Genomic DNA, 21,738 nt, shown 5'->3' with positions numbered 1-21,738 from the left:
CTGCCCTGTGTGTGTTCTGTGGTTCTCTGTGCCCTCTGTCACCGCCACTCAGTGGTTCCTCCAGCCCAGTGAGCGAGGGAGGGAGGCAGTGTTTCCATGGATGATGAGCACAGGGCATTGCCAGCCACAACCAGGTTACCACAGCACTCGTTCCCCTGTTAGGGTACTCACTCATAGAGACTGGAAAGAGGATTTAGGCCTGGTGACTGTCAATGTCAGATTCACCCAAAACCTACAATTAAAGGTGAACTGTTTGGGTCAGACACTCCATTCTTTTAATGATGGTCATCCTTGGGGAGGACCTTGACCTCAATGGGTCTTCCTGGTCCTTTATCCCCTTGTTACTGTTTACCTCAAATACTATATCTAATACATTTTACTGATCCAAACCTATGTATGAATTGTAAAAAAGCTCATATTTAAGAAAATGACCAATGTATTGAGAAGCCAGCTCGTGTTGTGAATCAAAATGGTGGTGGATATTTCCACTGGACTAGTACTGGATGATATTGCTGTTCTCAGCAGAGTGGTCTGTATACAGTGTTTGTTGATATTAGTATATTGCCAGATTCATCACACAGCAGTTCCAATCCTCCTGTGCATCCTTACCCAGCTCCCCGCCATCCAAACGTTGTCAATCCTACTATATGCTGACTCAAATGGACTCTGGATGGAATAAAACCTATTAAAATAGTGTATTTTATGAGCAGCTTATACACCTCTGAATCATGACATTACCAAGTGCATACACTACATTCCCTGTACGATTGCACCTTGAATGACATGAGAAAATCTGTCAGTTTTCCACAGGAACAGCTCTGTAATTGTCTATAGGGACATGTAAACTAATACTGTAAAAGGGACACATACAATATTGTTTTATACAGACATTGTTGTAAGAGCTAATGTACAGATGTAGGATCTTAATTTGAGCCAGTTTGCTACAGCAGGAAAATAGTCCTGCAGCAACAGGACATTTGAATTATTATGTTGATTATAATTCATTGCCATTTTTGTAGTGGTTGATACATTTTTCATGAGGGCAAAACAAGTCTGACATTTCTAAGTGGAAATTACAACTTTAGATTTATTTTTAAAACTCAAATACACTACAAGTTTGCAAAAACAAACTACATTTGTAGAGCCCTTAAAAAATGAATCCTCCATCTATTTGTTTCCAGGGATGATGATGACATTAACGATGTGGCGTACATGGCGGGGGTGAACCTGAATGAAGAGAGCGCTCGTATCCTGGCCACCAACTCTGAGCTGGTGGGAACACACATCCGCTCCTGTAAAGATGAGGCCTTCCTTCACCCGGGCCTGTTACACAGACGCATCCTGGAGACAGGTACGGACAGTACACTACTACAGTACGTTATAGTACATGATGACACCCTCACTAGAGAAACCTCTAAAGACTACCCATATAGTGTATGATAATGAGGCCTTGTTCACAGCAATAGAACAATAGAAGTTGCATACACATTTAGTCTTTAAAGTCATTAAATCATAGAGAATTGAGGTGGAATCATGTACAGTATCGTTGTCTTCACGGTTAGTATTATCTCCAGGTCCATAATAATCATTCCATAATCATCAAGTGTTGCCGATGATGCTGATCTTCATTTTCATCATAGTGATTATTATCTTCAGATTTATCTTGAATTTATTCATGAACATGTGTACCAAACAGAATCATGTTCCTTCAAACGTGTGTTGCTTTAGAAAATATAGGCCAGACCCCTGTCTGTGTGTGTGATGAAATCTATCTGTTAGCTTTGTGTTTTCTTGTATTCTCCTTGTTGTTTCTGCATCTGTAGTGTCATCACTAAAGACAGACAGTTTGATTTACTTCCCCTGATGGGATGTTGCAGGCCAGGCCCGAGCAGACGCTCCTTTCTGGCCTCCCTCATTTTAAACATGATGCACTTAACAGTTCTTTCACCTCCTTTAATGAATTCTTCAGTGTCTGTCTGAACTTACTAGACCCCAGGCCCTGACATAAATACTTTATAGAGCTGTCTTTTGAAGGCTGCTTGTCAGATTGTCCTGTAGACTGAAGGAAGAGAGTTACAAGACTTGATTTTGTTCTTCTGTTTTTTGATTGGAGCTCCACATTCAGATACTGTCCTATTTGCGAATATGAGATGATTCACGGACCAGTGGAATCAGTCTCTGTTCATATTAGAATTCATGTGAGGGTTTACCATGTGATAGACTAGTATCTACAATGTATTGGCCTCTCGTTAGGCACATTCAATGGTGGTACTGGTAAATGGCACTTTGTTACACTTCAGGCCTTTTTGCACTGTGTCGGAAATGTCTAAGCCTAATGTGTGAAAGTGCAATTCAATAATATTACCATAAACAACTAAGTCTTGAATACACATTACATTAAAAATCACACAGTAGAATAGAATTCAAACACAACAGGGAGTTTTAGCACTAAGACGTTTCTTCTTGTTTTACCTCAATTAAGTATCCACGGTGACGGTGACAATGAGGCCCAGAGGTCATGTGCTGTTAGACGGTACATTGGTGAGGTTGTTATCCCGTCGCCTTGGGGAGGAGGGGGTTAAAAATGTAAATCTTGCTCTGGGGGCTTGGTGCTGTGCGGGGGCCGGGTGGGTGGGAGGCCATGGTGCCCCCTGCTGGGGCAGTGGCACTTGGGCGGCTTTGTTGTGTCAGTGATGGGCTGTGGAGAACTCTCAGCTGGCAGCAGAACCAAGGGAGGCTCCCCAGCCTGCCAACTCTGCTCAATCAGAGGCTAGTGGGGATGTGGTCCTCCTCACACAGTGGTACACAGCCCTGACTCACCCCTCTGCTTCATGCTGCCCTCTGCTCTCTGCTGCCAACACTGGACAGGGAGATGTACAGCGGGGCAGGGTAGATTCAGACCTGGTGAGGACCAGGGAACCTTGTGTCTTTCAGAATGTCCAGGAGCTTGTTTCTCTCTCCCCGTTTCTTTCTTTCTCCTTTTTTCTCTTTCTATCTCTTCCCATATCTCTCTCTCCTCTCACCCACTTCTCTCTTTCTATCTCTCTTCTCTCCTCCCCTCTCCATCGTTCCTCAGGCTTGTCCTTGAGCCATGGGCCAGTTTCATTTGTGAAACTGCAAGCAGCAACTCCCTCCTGACTCCCAGGGCCTAGAAAATATGCACAGCTGGAGTTCTCTAGAATAGCCTCTCAAAGTAAATGTGCACTGGTACCTCAGAGGTCCAATTCTGCAGAGACGCATACAGAAGTACTCAACTCCAAAGAGACTCACTCGTGTTCAGTGCAGAAAGTTCACTTTTCTCTATTTAAGGGCAGATGAGATTACCAGTAAAAACAGTACAAAATAAAGCCTGTTAAGGTGGTTGGAAACTAACACTAAAGCAATTCAATGCTGTTTATACTCTCCTATAGTCCTAAGCCAGGTGCTGGTGTGGACTACATTGTACATTGAGGAAGGTATTTATTTCATAGAGAACTTGGCTTTCTTTGTCTCGGTGCCTTGAAGATCTCAGTTTGTAGGAGAGTGGAAGCCTTTAGTATTTTACCTTTTGACATCGCTTATGACCCAGAGAAAATGTTTTTGAATTTTCACACTAATTATCAGGCTTATACGGATCTCGATCCTTTCGAGATGTTAGACCGGGAAAAGATGTGTGTACAGTACGGCTGATTTAAATAATTGGTGTGGTTTACTTAAAAGTGTACCAGAGAGAACATTCTGTTAATGGAATATTAAAAAGGAAGAAAAACAGATCCTAACCTCCTAAACTCTGTCCTCTGAATTATGACTTCACAAACTGTTTACTGACAGAAAACTAGTCGAAATGATCCTTTAAAGTTAAGGTTGGCCAATGTTGTTTACAGCTACACACATGAAAGACTGCAGAGTAAGAGCTTGGCAATTCATACTTGGATACTATTCTCAACATGGCACTAGAACTGTGAAACGTCTAGACAGAGCTTTATCATTATTAAACGAATACCTTTTTCACACTATCGTCCTGACCTAAACCAAACTGTGCTGGCTCAAATGTTTTGCTTTGTCCTTTTTAGCATGGTTCCAACAACTATGGTGGATGTGGAACCAGGCCAGCTCATTACAGCTTGGTTTGGTTCGGCTCAGCTTGGTTCAGTAGTATGAAAAGCCTTTTCAGACTGGGATTTGGGAAGATCAGCGTGTATTAATGTTGGAGTCCTTCTGTCTGTCTGTGACCCTAAGCTAAGAAGTTTGGCGTGTCAGAGGTTCCTATGGAGGCTGTGAACTTCATCTCCCACGCTACCCAGTCCCGACTCCGCACTGTGCTGGAGAAGGTCTCCTCCATCGCACAGCACAGGATGGACGGCGGTAAAGTAAGTAGTCGTGCCAGAGACAGACATACCTATGAGGAGGAGGGCGCTTTTTACACTTAAGTGATAAACACCATAGCACAGTTTCCACAGAAACATATTCTTCAAAACTTTGAAAAATACCTGATAGATCTTTTGCAGGCCTCTGTCTGGCACACCAGCATGGGTGACATTAACTTTTAGCCTTGAATATAGCAATGTAACAACATTTAATTGGTTTACAATAAAGTTAATTCAACTCTGCTCCTTGTAAAAAAAAATTTACAAAAAAAGCAAAAAACATAGCAACTTTGAAAGCTGTTTTCCTGTGTGTATGTGAGGCAGAGGAGAGGGGTGGTGGGCTACAGCTGTCCCTGTCTTGTTTAGTCTTTTTTGCGGTTTGTAAATGAGGCGTGTTAGATGCGTGAAGTCTCCTCGTCTCTGTGAAGCCACTCTGTTGACATCAGCGAAAAAACCAGCCGGGCGGGCGGCCTGAAAGAGAGAGCACGGCTCGACTGAGTTACGGAGGAGGAGAGGAGTGCAGGCTCAGCTCTGAACAAAGGAGGAAGGATGAGAGAGACGTGCGCGTGGTGACAAACCCTCAGATGTCACTCCACTCTGTGCTCTGCTCTGCCACCCAGCTCCTCACATCGCCACAGAGAGGGAGATAGAGTGAGAGAAACTGATAAAGGGTTTTGGGGGAGAACAGAGAGACAGAGACACACACAGGGAATAAACAATTGTCATATTAACTTTTTGATGACCCACAAACTTTGTTTTCCTTCTGAAACTTGTCTCATCTTCCCATCTCTCAAGTGCAGAACAACATATTTAACACAACGAGAAGCAGTGATACCTGTAAACAAAGAAAAGTTGTGATTAGTTATCCAAACTGGTGGTTGAGAGAGACGAGGTGTCTAAAGTTGTAGTAATATGTTTATCCAAACTTGTGGTTAAAATGAGATCTTCTTAGGATCTTAAGTTATTTTTCCTCCACTCACTCTCTTTTTCTTTCTTCCCCCCTCTCTGTCTCTCTGCAGGATGAGGAGGGGTATGAGCAGTCGGCAGACGTGCGGTCGCAGCTAAAGTTCTTTGAGCAGCTGGAGAGGATAGAGAAGCAGAGGAAGGATGAACAGGAGAGAGAGATCCTATTCAAAGCAGCTAAAGTAAGTCCTAGTCGCCTTCTTGTTATAACGGCATATATCCCTTTTAGTTACAACCACACAGTCAATGAAGTGTTATCACATTCAATCCTGATCTTTAGCCCAATTTGGCAATACGCTGAAATCTTACCAGTTTCAGTTACCCCTTTTCCAAGCCTACCTAATACACCATGAAGGCCAGTGTAGGCGCTATTGTGTGTGTTACTTGTGTGTGAGGTGGTGTGTAAGGTAGTGTTTAGCTGTGCTGTGGTGTGTGTTCCTTGTCAGTGTCTAGGGCAGTGTGGTGTCTTCGCTGTTCCTGCCCAGGCCCTAGCTAACAGATGAAACCGAGTGTGTCCTCCGTAGAGTGACCTCAGTGTGTTCTCCCACCCCCTCGCTCTAGGGCTCCTTTGTCCTCTCATTGTCCCCAAACACAACAAGCAGAGGAACCACTGTGGAACTCTATACAGTTCTCTGATCTGATCCTCCTCACATACCCGCTGACACGCCCAGAGCTAAAAGCGTGTCGTGTCAGCCATCTCAGTACTCAGGAGAACCAGCTTCAACAGTAGTGGGCAGGGGAGCCTCAGAGAGCCTTACAGTCTCAGAACAGATGAATTGCATCTAGGCAGTCTCTGCACACTCATGTGTGTCCATCAAGTCACACTCAGGCTGTTGAGACTGGTGTAAAAACACCTTTAAGCACACACTTAACTTGTATAAGATTGTGAAATGACTTGAATAAGTTCTCACATACTTCATACAATCTATCAAAGAAGACAGGTACATAATTCATTAGACATACAGTATGATGCAAAAGTTCAATACTGTCACCACCAATAGAATGTGTTTTGAAGGGAAATGCCCCACGGTGAGACATTAGAGAGAAGCTTGCTTCATTTAATACATCTTCAACAGAGACAATGTCCCACAGCTGATTGCATTACCACTTCCCTGTGTTAACAGCATTGTTATGGTCTGGTCCTGCCTGCCATGCAGGACATTAGAAACAGTCAGACTGATGAACAGTGACCCGCCTTGCCGCTGTTAAAATTGGGAGTTAGGAAACTACTGCCTTGACAGCAAAGCTGTTCAGCACCAAGCTTTATTTTGTTATTTAAAAAAAGATGCAATCTTATTGCCTAACTGCAAGTGTCTTTAGAAGGAGTATATGACAGGAAGTTGTACTAAACATCAGTTTATCACACCTGAAAAAATCTTTAGTATAACTGTATAACTAATATGCAATATGTATTGTCTGGGCTCATTATTATGTCATAGGATGGTTTTGAGGCACATTAATTAATTTGACTTGTCCATTTCCACTATACACCTCCTACAGTATATTTCAGTATCTAACTGGGGTATTCAAACAGTAGTGAGGGTGGATCCAGCATCCAGCCACTGTACTGTTATGCACCCTTTGTGTCCTGTCCCCTTCCCTTTCTAGAGAGAGCGAGAGAGAGAGAGAGAAGGGGCGGTCAGGACAGCTGAGCTGACAGAGGAGATGTAAAGCATGTCAGTACCACCATGGCCCTTTGTAAACAGTCCATCTTTGTCCCTGTTTTCTCCCCGCTGACAGCCAGGCTCCACGCTGGGGCTCCCTTATAATTTGACCTCTTAAATAAGAATCTACTAAAATAATCCCCTCCTCCGCTCACACTCCTCCGTCCATTTAAAATATGACTCAGGTCTTCAGGGATGCTCTGGCCGACTGGAGGGCAAATGCAGTCGTTTTAGTTGAGACACCGACCAGTACGTGAACCGCCTGATATATTTAAAGCCAATTAGCAAGGAGCAGGGCAAGACGACTGGATCTGTTCATGAGGTAGTGAGGGAAGGAGGGATGGAGGGAGGGAAGGAGCCAGGGAACGGGTAGCTAGACTCTTGCTTTCCAGCACCACTGAAGGCAAATAGCATTTGATTGCTTATAGTAGAAAAAAGAAACATCAGGAGGAGCATCACGTTCAGAGATATTAATGAAGTAGTCTTTAACACCACTGGGATGACCATGCTCTTAGAGAGGTTAGGCTATGTTAAAGACACATTGGACCATTACTAGTCATATCCCTAACCTTCATTCAAGCTAAATGAATTTATGCTAGTGAAACATGAAGTAGATTTTTTTAGAGAATTATTCTAATTGCTATGGCAGGGTGCAGCACTGTTAGCTGCGTGTATTACCATAGCATAGACGAAGACCTACGGGTCGAAACGTTGTACAATAAAACTGTGGGAGCATTCAACAGTGTATCTATCTTTCTTTCATAGACTCATAGAAGAAGTACACTGCGTCTCTGATAGCTACAGTAGGCTAGTACTGTGATAGTGTGGTGATCTGGCAGGGTGCCACTAACAGTGAGCTTTTAGAAGAGTCCCTGTATGGTTAATTGGAAGCCCTGTGGTTAACAGCTCACACAGACAGGTACAAGCTGCACAGGCAGCTCAGCTCTGACTGACTAATTACAGTGGCGCTCCAGTACTGTGGACTCTGGTCCTGACTCTAGAGAGATCCGCATACACAACACACACACAAAACACACACACACACACACACACACACACACACACACACACACACACACACACACACACACACACACACACACACACACACACACACACACACACACACACACACACACACACACACACACACACACACACACACACACACACACACACACACACACACACACACAGAACAGAGCAGTGGCACCGGAACAAAAGAGGGACAGACAGACAGACAGAGTGCCTGTGACTTTCTGAGTTTGAGCACATTCTCCCGGCCCTGTGTGCTCTGCTGGCTCGCGCAGAATTTTTAATAACCTCCTTTGATTAGAATTTCCCTCCAGCAGCTTATTTACGGCGGGATTTGGCGCAGGTTTAAAGGGCACTGGCCTCGGGCGCTCAATTGCACTTCTATGAATCCAAATACGATGTCCTTGACACCTTGTATCCTGTTCCCATTTTGTACTATTTTTGTGCTGGCTGCAACAGATGAGGGGGTCCTTAAACCAGCTGTTAACCTGTGTGTCCCCCCCCCCCCTTTTAACTCTGCAGAGTCGCTCCAGGCAAGAGGACCCAGAGCAGGCTCGGCTGAAACAAAAAGCTAAGGAGGTAAGCGCTGTGCTGGAGATCATTACCCTTGACATTTTCCCAAGACTTCAACATATACATTTTTCATGCCTCGCTACATATGTAATGCCATTTAAAGGTCTGACTTAAAAAGTTGTAGGAATTATTTGTGCTGATTGATGTCCGCCTCGTTTGGAAAAGTGGTTTCTATAGAACAGAGACACCACACCAAAGAGATCCTCCTTCTCTTTTCTCTCTCTTTCTCTCTCTCCATCTCTCTTTTCTGGCTCCCGATAACATTTTGGAGACTGCTGTTCATTGTTCATGGCTCTTTCAAAGAGATAGATTGGGGGAGCCTATCAGTGTTGTGAGTACCGGTTTAATATTCACCATAGCACTTTCCGTAGAGCCATTTGCATTGTAAAGGCTGATAGAAATATGTTTACTGTCACAGTTATACAGTGGGGAGAACAAGTATTTGATACACTGCCGATTTTGCAGGTTTTCCTACTTACAAAGCATGTAGAGGTCTGTAATTTTTTATCATAGGTACACTTCAACTGTGAGAGACTGAATCTAAAACAAAAATCCAGAAAATCACATTGTATGATTTTTAAGTAATTAATTTGCATTTTATTGCATGACTTAAGTATTTGATCACCTACCAACCAGTAAGAATTCCGGCTCTCACAGACCTGTTAGTTTTTCTTTAAGAAGCCCTCCTGTTCTCCACTCATTACCTGTATTAACTGCACCTGTTTGAACTCGTTACCTGTATAAAAGACACCTGTCCACACACTCAATCAAACAGACTCCAACCTCTCCACAATGGCCAAGACTAGAGAGCTGTGTAAGGACATCAGGGATAAAATAAGTCAAAGCTTTATCTCGGCCACTCATTCACTGTCTTCTTGGTAAGCAACTCCAATGTATATTTGGTCTTGTGTTTTACGTTATTGTCCTGCTAAAAGGTGAATTCATCTCCCAGTGTCTGGTGTAAAGCAGACTGAACCAGGTTTCCTCTAGAATTTTGCCTGTGCTTAACTCCATTTAATAATTTTTTTATCCTGAAAAACTCACCAGTCCTTAATGATTACAAGCATACCCATAAAATGATGCCGCCACCACTATGCTTGAAAATATGGAGATTGGTACTCAGTTATGTGTTGTATTGGATTTGCAAAAAGTTAATTGCTTTGCCACATTTTTTGCAGTGTTACTTTAGTGCCTTGTTGCAAACAGGATGCACGTTTTGGAATATTTTTATTCTGTACAGGCTTCCTTCTTTTCACTCTGTCAATTAGGTAGGTATTTAGGAGTAACTACAATGTTGTTGATCCATCCTCAGTTTTCTCCTATCACAGCCATTAAACTCTGTAACTGTTTTAAAGTCACCGTTGGCCTCATAGTGAAATCCCTGATCGGTTTCCTTCCTCTCATTGGTCTTTGTGGTTGAATCTGTGTTTGAAATGCAACACTTTACTGAGGGATCGTACAGGTAATTGTAAGTATGGGTTACAGAGATGAGGTAGTCATTCCAAAATCATGTTAAACACTATTATTGCACATAACGAAGGGGTCGAATACTTATTGACTCAAGACATTTCAGCTTTTCATTCTAAAAACATAATTACAATTTTACATTATGGGTTATTGTGTGTAGGCCAGTGACCAAATACATCTCAATTTAATACATTTTAAATTTAGACTGTAACACAACAGAATATGGAAAAAGTCAAGGGGTGTGAATACTTTCTGAAGGCACTGTAGACCATAGTAGATCTAGCAACATAGAGCTGCTTAGCCACATTAAAATTCTATGTCCATACTAGTGTACCACTTAGTATGAAGCAATGTATTGGACATGCAATCCAAGTGGTATGCTATGGACATTAGAATGGGGATCTTCTCTCCTCCACTCTGCTCTCTGTAAAGAGATTTTACACTACCACCACACCAGTGTGAGGTGAAGTGGTGCTTTTCCTTGGCTCTGTTCATTCGTTTAGAACCTTGAGACTAGATCTCAGCCTCCCCATAAGCCCTAGCTGCATATGCAAATGAGGCAGTGTAATAGGCTCTGCTGCGATAGGTTCGCCCCGGGGCGGTGTGATCAAAGTGGATCTCCTCCCCGTTAAGTGGCAGGCCGCTCATCATCTGGATGGGGCCAGATTATCTCCTGAGAAAGAAACGCGGCACGCGCACATTCTCATTTTCATTTTAGAATTTCAGAAGGAGCAGAGGGAGGGGCGTTGGGGGGTGAAATTGTTACTTTATGTAATGTTAAGTGCGACAGTTAGGGATGACACCACTACAGGGGGAGTTTTTTTTCTACGTTTTTTCGTCCCCCCTTCTCTCTTTTTTTGCTTAATGGCCGTCGTTTCTCAGTCCCGTGCCTCTGGTTTTCATCACCTGACTGGCTCAAGGGGACAGAGCTAGCTGTTTGTGTCACCACGGTTACCGCGGAGGGAGTCTGTCGGTGACGGCTCCTTGTTCAGCACATCTACACAGATGTCATCAGGATAATGAGGCTGAGCTGCTCTTCCAGGCAACGGACGGACGGGTGGACAATCCTGCCACCCCTCTCTCCAAAAATAATTTTCTATGACAGTGTTATATACTTGTTACAAGAAATGTGTGTTGAAATTGATTTGGCGCCTGATTTGTTTGTAAAGGCAGGTGTGGTATATTGGGAGGGAACAGGGAGGAGGTGTTGGTGAACTTTATTGAGGCGCTTGCAGGTGAATTACACCCAGTCAGAGTGGGATGATAGCATGTGTATGATAGAGACACATACTCTGGTAGTGTGATGGCAGCCTTGGCTCCATGTGGCCTCTATCAGACCTCTCCAGTTTCCACCTCAACCTAATCCATCGCCCTTCCCCCCTCAGACCTCAGTACCGCCCAGGCAGATAGCAAAAGGCATAAGGCCAAACGTGTGTAGCGCCCCTGTTTCCTCCATTCAGAAACATTCGCCCCAAAAGGTCAGATGGGCTATTTTAGAAATGCCCCCAGTGAAAATCAATGGCCAAAACGAGTATTCCTCATTTTTTTGTTGTTTGGTCTGGTCTGTGTGCTCTGTCTGAAATCCCACTGAGGCAGGAGGCGAGGCAGTGCCTAATCATCAGGTCCTCTCAGCACTGAGAGAGGGGTGGGGGGAGAGTGGACCAGGCCTACATACATCACAGTGTCAGACACACAGACACACTGCGGCCATAGATTCATCATCAGAACTCCGTCTGGAGGCAGGGAGAGGAGAGAGGAAGACTCTCTCTGGTCTAAACTCATCATCCCCAGGACCTCACATCTCACTGGGCACATCACGTCATTTCAACGTGGACAACTTGGTAATATTTGGTTGAGACGTTGATGAATGAGATTACAACCCAGTCAAAAAGACAGCCAAAAGTTAGTTGAATTTCCAATGTGTTATCACTATGCTTTCAACCATCTAAAAGCACAACCATATAAAATCACAACCAAATTCCAATGGAAAAACAATGTCTTATTTTTAGTTGTCACCCAAATGTACAGTATATCACTGTGCTTTCAACCATTTAAAAGCACAGCTACGTTGAAAAGGGAATACAATGTCAGAGTTTTGGTTGTTGTATTAATTCAACCGATTAATGCGTTATCACTGTGCTTCATCTAATTGCAGAACCAATAGGCCTGGACTGCAGTTGAAATGACATTAAAAAGACATTGTGCAAGTGATCAATGTATTATTATTATTTAATGTATTACAACAGTAATTTTGAATTGTGTTTGGTTGACAACGCAAACAACATCAACGTTTGAAGGAGATGTACACTACCATTCAAAAGTTTGGGGTCACTTAGAAATATCCTTGTTTTTGAAAGAAAAGCTATTTTTTTGTCCATGAAATAACATAAAATGCATCATAAATACAGTGTTGACATTGTTAATGTTGTAAATGACTATTGTAGCTCGAAATGGCAGATTTTTTAAAATGGAATATCTACAGTTGAAGTCGGAAGTTTACATACACCATAGCCAAATACATTTAAACTCAGTCCCCTGTTTTAGGTCAGTTAGGATCACCGCTTTATTGTAAGAATGTGAAATATAAGAATAATAGTAGAGAGAATTATTTATTTCAGCTTTTATTTCTTTCATCACATTCCCAGCATTGCCTTTAAATTGTTTAACTTGGGTCAAACGTTTCGGGGAGCCTTCCACAATAAGTTGGGTGAATTTTGGCCCATTCCTACTGACAGAGCTGGTGTAACTGAGTCAGGTTTGTAGGCCTCCTTGCTCGAACACGCTTTTTCAGTTCTGCCCACAAATGTTCTATGGGATTGAGGTCAGGGCTTTGTGATGGCAACTCCAATACCTTGACTTTGTTGTCCTTAAGCCATTTTGCCACAACTTTGGAAGTCTGCTTGGGGTCATTGTCCATTTGGAAGACTCATTTGCGACCAAGCTTTAACTTCCTGACTGATGTCTTGAGATGTTGCTTCAATATATCCGCATAATTTTCCCTCCTCAAGATGCCATCTATTTTGTGAAGTGCACCAGTCCCTCCTTCAGCAAAGCACCCCCACAACATGATGCTGCCACCCCCGTGCTTCCCGGTTGGGATGGTGCTTTCAAGCCTCCCCCTTTTTCCTCCAAACATAATGATGGTCATTATGGCCAAACAGTTCTATTTTTGTTTCGTCAGACCAGAGGACATTTCTCCAAAAAGTACAATCTTTGTCCCCATGTGCAGTTGCAAACAGCAGCCTGGCTTCTTCCTTGCTGAGCGGCCTTTCAGGTTATATCGATATAGGACTCGTTTTACTGTGGATATAGATACTTTTGTACCTGTTTCCTCCAACATCTTCACAAGATCCTTTGCTGTTGTTCTGGGATTGATTTGCACTTTTCGCACCAAAGTACGTTCATCTCTAGGAGACAGAACGCATCTCCTTCCTGAGCGGTATGACGGCTGCGTGGTCCCATGTTGTTTATACTTGTGTACTATAGTTTGTACAGATGAACGTGGTACCTTCAGGCGTTTGAAAATTGCTCCCAAGGATGAACCAGACTTGTGGAGGTCTTGGCTGATTTCTTTTGATTTTCCCATGATGTCAAGCAAAGACGCACTGAGTTTGAAGGTAGGCCTTGAAATACATCCACATGTACACCTCCAATTGACTCAAATTATGTCAATTAGCCTATCAGGAGCTTCTAAAGCCATTACATTATTTTCTGGAATTTTCCAAGCTGTTTAAAGGCACAGTCAACTTAGTGTATGTAAACTTTTGACCCACTAGAATTGTGATACAGTGAAATAATCTGTCTGTAAACAATTGTTGGAAAAACGACTTGTGTCATGCACAAAGTAGATGTCCTAACTGACTTGCCAAAACTATAGTTTGTTAACAAGAAATGTGTGGAGCGGTTGAAAAACGAGTTTTAATGACTCCAACCTAAGTGTATGTAAACTTCCGACTTCAACTGTACATAGGCGTACAGAGGCCATTATCAGCAACCATCACTCCTGTGTTCCAATGGCACGTTGTGTTAGCTAATCCAAGTTGATCATTTTAAAAGGCTAATTGATCATTCGAAAACCCTTTTGCAATTATGTTAGCATAGCTGAAATCTAGGATCATCAAAACACCAGTCTCAAAGTCAACAGTGAAGAGGTGACCCCGGGATGCTGGCCTTCTAGGAAGAGTTGCAAAGAAAAAGCCATATCTCAGGCCAATAAAATGAAAAGAATAAGATGGGCAAAATAACACAGACACTGGACAGAGGAACTCTGCCTAGAAGGCCAGCATCCCGGAGTCACCTCTTCACTGTTGACGTTGAGACTGGTGTTTTGTGTGTACTATTTAATGAAGCTGCCAGTTGAGGACTTGTGAGGCTTCTGTTTCTCAAACTAGACACTCTATTGTTGTAACGTTCGTTTTCCTCCTCTTCTGAGGAGGAGCAAGGATTGGACCAATATGCAGCGTAGTTTAAAGACATAATCACGTTTATTTAAACGAAGACGAAAAACACTTGAACAAACTACAAAATAACAAACGACGTGAACAGACCTGAACTTGAGAACAAAACACATGAACGCACGAACAGGACGGAACACACGAACGAACGAAACGAAACAGTCCCGTGTGGTACAAACACTGACACAGGAACAATCACCCACAAACAAACAGTGAGAACAGCCTACCTTATTATGGTTCTCAGTCAGAGGAAACGTAAAACACCTGCCCCTAATTGAGAACCATATCAGGCTAATACATTGAACCCAACATAGAAACACATAACATAGAATGCCCACCCCAACTCACGCCCTGACCATACTAAACAAAGACAAAATAAAGGAAATAAGGTCAGGAACGTGACAATTGTACTTGTCCTCTTGCTCAATTGTGCACCGGGGGCTCACACTCCTCTTTCTATTCTGGTTAGAGCCAGTTTGCGCTGTTCTGTGAAGGGAGTAGTACACAGCATTGTACGAGATCTTCAGTTTCTTGGCAATTTCTCGCATGGATTAGCCTTCATTTCTCGGAACAAGAGTAGACTGACGAGTTTCAGAAGAAAGTGTTTTGTTTCTGGCCATTTTGAGCCTGTAATGGAACCCACTAATGCTGATGCTCCAGATACTCAACTAGTCTAAAGAAGGACAGTTTTATTGCTTCTTTAATCAGAACAACAGTTTTCAGCTGTGCTAACATAATTTTAAAATGATCAACTTGGATTAGCTACAGTAACACAACGTGCCATTGGAACACATTAGTGATGGTTGCTGATAATGGGCCTCTGTACTCCTTTGTAGATATTCCGTAAAAAATCTGTCGTTTCCAGCTTCAATAGTCATTTACAACATTAACAATGTCTACACTGTATTTCTGATCAATTTCATGTTATTTTAATGGACAATTTTTCATGTTAATTTCTAAGTGACCCCAAACTTTTGAACTGTAGTGTATCTACCGCTTGGATAGTTCCATCTGAACCACAAGCTTAATCCCATTCTTTAAATTGTATTTTTGGTTGAGTTGGAGACGTGATATCAACATACTGTATCATTTGTTAACTTGTCAACAAGTTAATAGGCTAAATGTATTGCATTTCAGAAGTGATATTGAAATGTGTTTGCTTGTCAGTGCAACCAAATTTTAACATTTGAAGGAGATTTATCTTCTGCTTGGATAGTTTCTTCTCTGTGCCGCTGATGTAGTCTGGCTTTAATTCCAGTTTGTCTACAAATTAATAATTGATATGTTGGATTTACGTCTCCATCTCAACCAAAAATCTAAGTGAAAGAAAAGGACTAAATCAAATCAAACTTTAAATGCACTTTAAATAAAGTTTGATTTGATTTAGTCCTATTCTTTAACTGATTTGGTCACATTTATTTTGCTCTGTTAAACCTGCCCTTTGGAATGACTTCAATAGCAACAGTGAATCTATTTAGTTTTTAAGTGGAGATCTCTCAACAACCGTTCTCACGATATCACATTGGTAATAGTCAGTGACAAATGTCAAAATTGATCTGGGCTCGGTTAAAACCCTGGAAGGGAGACCAAAGGGTACCTGTAGATAGATCAATTCTCCAGTAGGAGGTGCTGCCCAGCCTATAGTTTTTTGTCTGATAGTGGATATAACGTTGAAGATCTGACGTAGTTTTAAAGGTACAAATTCAACATATTTTATACAAGGTTTGTCTATGTTGCAATTTGGTTACCATGGTAACATACCCCTGTGGTTGAAATTTTACCCTCAAAATAAGAGTTGATGACTTATTCCACGTCACAATACATTGACAAATAACATTGAAACAACGTTGATTCAACCAGTTTGTTCCCAGTGGGATGGTTCTGGCTTTGAGAACACAACTGAGAGGTCGCTCAGCTCTTTAGCCTATGATTGGTTGGGAGGAGTCGGTCAAACGTCTGTCAGCTGATTGGGATAAATGGTTTCCCTAGAATTTGTTGCCTTTGTAAGGAGAGGCTTTTATTTTGATGATGGCTCTTATCCTCCTAATTTCATTCTCGATCAAACCAGCTAAGAAATGCGGGTCATTGATGTTTCGGGCCATGGCTTTAGAATCTAATTTGTTGAAAACCATAAATAATTAATGGTAAATGTGTTATTGGAAAAGCCCAATTATATTTTATACACCACATGCAATGCCAAGGCTGAGTGCAAGCTTTTTGCTTCAGGTTTCCCACAAAAATAAACATTTAGATCATTGAAATAGTTGTAAAATGGGTTACAGACTTATCATAGCTTGATACACCTATGATAAACTTCCTGGCAAAATAGGAATTGAAAGAGGTGAACTTTGGCATCATCAGGTGACATGTTGATGCAGAGGAATATCAGGGGATGGACAGTTGGACACAGAAGCCTGTCTTTTGTTCCTTCCTCAAACACACCTGATTTAAATAATCAACTAATCATGGTCTTCAGTCTGGACATGATTAGCTAAGCAGGTGTGTTACTGCAGGGCTGGAATGAAAGCCTGCACGCCCAGCTGCTATCCAAGACTGTTTTACATAAAGGTGATCCTCCACAAGAATTGAACATAGCCAGTTTATTTAGAGGCATATCACTATACATTTTGTGTCTTTGACGATAAGGACTGTCAGTGAGACTGTTGTTAAGACAGCTCTTGGTTGCTCTGAATGACATCCCCATATCAGCAGGCCAGAGGGGGGCTGAGGGGGTGTTGGGGTGCGGGTGGTGAGATGTGGGAGCCCCTGTCTTCCCTTCCTCTCTCTTCTCATCCAGCCAGTCGGATCTGTGTCCTTGCCGCGTTGCTCCACTTTACCACAGAGTGATTCCAGACCCGTGTGAAACTGAGAGCTGTCCAATGGGAATCGCTCAGCTTTTTGTTAGAATAATTTTCCTCAAATATTTTTCCTCCTCGGGCGTTCAGAGGGAGTTTTTTCTTGCCTCGTTTGCACACCAGGATTGATCATGAAATGTCTTGAACCACGCAGCAATGAATTCTGCCCACGCTCAACTCTCAACCTTGTATGGCACCAATTAAAAGCAAGAGGCGTTATATGTACAGTATGTCCTAGCCAGATGCATAAACATCTACATACATCCACATAGTGTATTACTGGATTGACTTGTAGTCAGTAGCATCAACATGACATAGAAACACTGGTCAACATTTTTCTCTTCCCACCTCCATCAAGAGATATTGTAGATTTAGCCAACTTATTTTAATTATAACCTGTGGATGTAACCAATGTGCTCCAAGACATCATTGGCTCTAAGACATGATTTCCCCAGCATCCCCCACAGATGACCAGGTCACATTTAGCCTGTAAAGGCGCTTGTGCAACAGGCCCCGTCATGCAGTGCTATTTCTCCTCTATTGTCAGAGGTGTCAGAGGACAAGGTTACAGTGCCATGCATTTATTACTACTTTTGTGTCTGTTGTATCTGTGGTTCACGGCCTCTCATCGTTTGGCCCCACAGAACCCGTCATCGTACCCATTGTAGAGTGCTCGCTGTTAGGTATGCTCAGGGCTAAAGCCTGTCAGAATAATCACTATGATTATGAAGCCAGTTTGGGCTAGTTAACAAAGCGTTGACATTTGGTTATATACTGTAAGGACCAAAACATGGCAGTAAATCTCTCCCTTTCATTGAACTTTTACGTTTGGCTTTTAAAATATGCTCTTTGAGAGTCTCTGTACATGGAAGATTGTGTTCTACTACAGGAAAAACAGTGAGGTTAAGTATCTCTAACCTCTTAGTGGTTATTACAAATGTGTATGTAGATACATGCAAATATCAGATATCCACACGTCTTCTCAAATATTTCCCATTGTTGAAGTGTTTCATCAGTGTTGTTTGAAAGATCAAAGCGGGGCTATTTAATTGTTCATTTAATTATTTCAGAATGAAGATCTCTTTTGATTAACTCCTCAATATGCACAGCCTACTAAATAGTCCACACTAGCACTATTTTTTGTTTTATTTGTTGCTTTGTTGTCTGGAGTTTCAACTTCTCTGTTTTTTTCCCTTTTTTTTCTCCTCGAGACATATTATAAAGAAAAAAATCACCAGGCTTTTAAAAATACCTTTGGTGTTCCTATGTGTTTTGGAATATTACAAAGTCCTGTAATGAGAAGGAAAACAAACAAAAAAAGAGATTTGCCTCAGAGGGAGATTGCGGCTCGTCTTCTCTTGCAAAAGAAGCCTGTAGGACCACTTTTTCTTTGTGCGCTGTAGCACTCCTTGGGACTCCTGCGACAGGGGAATTGGGTACGCTGAGCTATGCTCGTGGCGGGGTGCCAGCCAGCCTCCCTCCGTTCCCGGGATAACAGGGAGAGGAGAGGAGGCAGGATTGAGGACACGTTTCAATTAGGGAACAAACACCACACACACAGAGGAGAGAACAAGAGCTAAATCCTGACCAGCCAGACCAACTCATATTCTCTTAACCTCTTTCCTTTCTAAACTGTACCTGTACTGGAGAACAATAGCTCAACCAGCCTGCCCCCTTTTTATTTGAGAAATGTAATTTGTATAGAAATTCCCAGGGGACGGAAGAGGAGGGTAGTGTAAAAGAGAGGGGTCTTTCTTTGTGAGTTGATTCTCTAAGTGTGCCAGCTCTGCCTGCATGTTTCCATTAGATTGTCATGTTGGCTAATTAGAGAGCGGCAGCATGATTCACCTTGGTAATTAGCAGGACTTGCACACCACGTGCCTGGAGGCTAGTGTGAAAGAGGAGCCCAGCCTCAGTGCCCTGCAGTCTCCTCTCCCCTCCACTGCATGCCTGCTTTCTCTCTCTCCCTGATTCCCTGTGAAGATTCTCTCTCTTCTCATCTACCTTCCACTTTTTTGATTTAGAAATGAATAAATCATTGCGATCGTCCTCGTCCTCTTGAATATCTGAGTTCACATCTTTTCCTAGATGCAAATGATACGTGATTAATAGAAAGGTGATGAGCACCGAATCTAACTCTTCAGAAAGAGAGGGGAAAGAGAGAGGGAGAAGACTGCTAGCCCAAGCACGGTCGCATGTAAAGGGAGACAATGTGAAAGAAGAACATTTCAAGTTGGACATTTTCCCTTAGATAAGCATTATTTTTAATGATCACCGCTTTCCTGGCGCTTCCTTATAATGCTGCTGCTTGAATATGCTTATCGGTGATTTCTGGGTTCCTCTGTTTAAAAACGTATTCTTTAAAAAATATTCTACAAATGTTATTCTACAGAATGATAATACTAGCTCTATGGATGGGTTTTGGAGTGTGTTTTATACACAATCAATTTTATATACACAGTCTTTATACACGGTTTAATTTCTGAAAATAAGTTGCAAATAAATACGAACCGTAGGGTCATGATAGTGGCCCTCACATGATGACCTTAGCTCCGGGGAGGGCTCATGGTGCTGAATAATTGGTTGTTGGCTCTGGAAATAGTTCTGACGTATCCATCCAGCTCAGGAGGAAATAGAACATGCTGAGACTATAACTAGGGTTCATTTCCATAGGTAATGTATATGTACAGTGGGGGGAACAAGTATTTGATACACTGCCGATTTTGCAGGTTTTCCTACTTACAAAGCTTACTTTTCCTACTTCAACTGTGAGAGACGGAATCTAAAACAAAAATCCAGAAAATCACATTGTATGATTTTTAAGTAATTAATTTGCATTTTATTGCATGACATAAGTATTTGATACATCAGAAAAGCAGAACTTAATATTTGGTACAGAAACCTTTGTTTGCAATTACAGAGATCATACGTTTCCTGTAGTTCTTGACCAGGTTTGCACACACTGCAGCAGGGATTTTGGCCCACTCCTCCATACAGACCTTCTCCAGATCCTTCAGGTTTCAGGGCTGTCGCTGGGCAGTACGGACTTTCAGCTCCCTCCAAAGATTTTCTATTGGGTTCAGGTCTGGAGACTGGCTAGGCCACTCCAGGACCTTGAGATGCTTCTTACGGAGCCACTCCTTAGTTGCCCTGGCTGTGTGTTTCGGGTCGTTGTCATGCTGGAAGACCCAGCCACAACCCATCTTAAATGCTCTTACTGAGGGAAGGAGGTTGTTGGCCAAGATCTCGCGATACATGGCCCCATCCATCCTTCCCTCAATACGGTGCAGTCGTCCTGTCCCCTTTGCAGAAAAGCATCCCCAAAGAATGATGTTTCCACCTCCATGCTTCACGGTTGGGATGGTGTTCTTGGGGTTGTACTCATCCTTCTTCTTCCTCCAAACACAGCAAGTGGAGTTTAGACCAAAAAGCTCTATTTTTGTCTCATCAGACCACATGACCTTCTCCCATTCCTCCTCTGGATCATCCAGATGGTCATTGGCAAACTTCAGACGGGCCTGGACATGCGCTGGCTTGAGCAGGGGGACCTTGCGTGCGCTGCATGATTTTAATCTATGACGGCGTAGTGTGTTACTAATGGTTTTCGTTGAGACTGTGGTCCCAGCTCTCTTCAGGTCATTGACCAGGTCCTGCCGTGTAGTTCTGGGCTGATCCCTCACCTTCCTCATGATCATTGATGCCCCACGAGGTGAGATCTTGCACGGAGACCCAGACCGAGGGTGATTGACCGTCATCTTGCACTTCTTCCATTTTCTAATAATTGCGCCAACAGTTGTTGCCTTCTCACCAAGCTGCTTGCCTATTGTCCTGTAGCTCAGCCCAGCCTTGTGCAGGTCTACAATTGTATCCCTGATGTCCTTACACAGCTCTCTGGTCTTGGCCATTGTGGAGAGGTTGGAGTTTGTTTGATTGAGTGTGTGGACAGGTGTCTTTTATACAGGTAACGAGTTCAAACAGGTGCAGTTAATACAGGTAATGAGTGGAGAACAGGAGGGCTTCTTAAAGAAAAACTAACAGGTCTGTGAGAGCCGGAATTCTTACTGGTTGGTAGGTGATCAAATACTTATGTCATGCAATAAAATGCAAATGAATTACTTAAAAATCATACAATGTGATTTTCTGGATTTTTGTTTTAGATTCCGTCTCTCACAGTTGAAGTGTACCTATAATAAAAATTACAGACTTCTACATGCTTTGTAAGTAGGAAAACCTGCAAAATCGGCAGTGTATCAAATACTTGTTCTCCCCACTGTATAATGTATATGACAGCAAACAGATGCTTTCTTCATCTCTCTATTTTATGGTGAAGAAAAACCTTGACTGAAATTCCTCAATGTGGTATTAATCACTACACATTCAT

General features: G+C 42.5%; 1 protein-coding gene across 2 annotated transcripts in view; it reads left to right on the top strand.

The window, feature by feature from the left end:
- Positions 1–21,738, top strand: part of LOC139563347 (transcription initiation factor TFIID subunit 4-like) — a 106,681-nt gene that overhangs the window by 42,991 nt on the left and 41,952 nt on the right. For both annotated transcript variants that reach the window (XM_071381992.1, XM_071381991.1), the window contains 4 exons: positions 1,182–1,351; positions 4,219–4,349; positions 5,366–5,491; positions 8,531–8,587. In XM_071381992.1, the coding sequence (XP_071238093.1) occupies positions 1,182–1,351; positions 4,219–4,349; positions 5,366–5,491; positions 8,531–8,587 (484 nt within the window). The remainder of the gene's footprint in view (positions 1–1,181; positions 1,352–4,218; positions 4,350–5,365; positions 5,492–8,530; positions 8,588–21,738) is intronic.

Source organism: Salvelinus alpinus, chromosome 33 (assembly GCF_045679555.1).
Source record: "Salvelinus alpinus chromosome 33, SLU_Salpinus.1, whole genome shotgun sequence".
NCBI classification, from domain to species: Eukaryota; Metazoa; Chordata; class Actinopteri; order Salmoniformes; family Salmonidae; genus Salvelinus; species Salvelinus alpinus.
The sequence above is the reverse complement of the archived record's forward strand: the minus strand, read 5'-3'. Positions and strand labels throughout refer to the sequence as shown.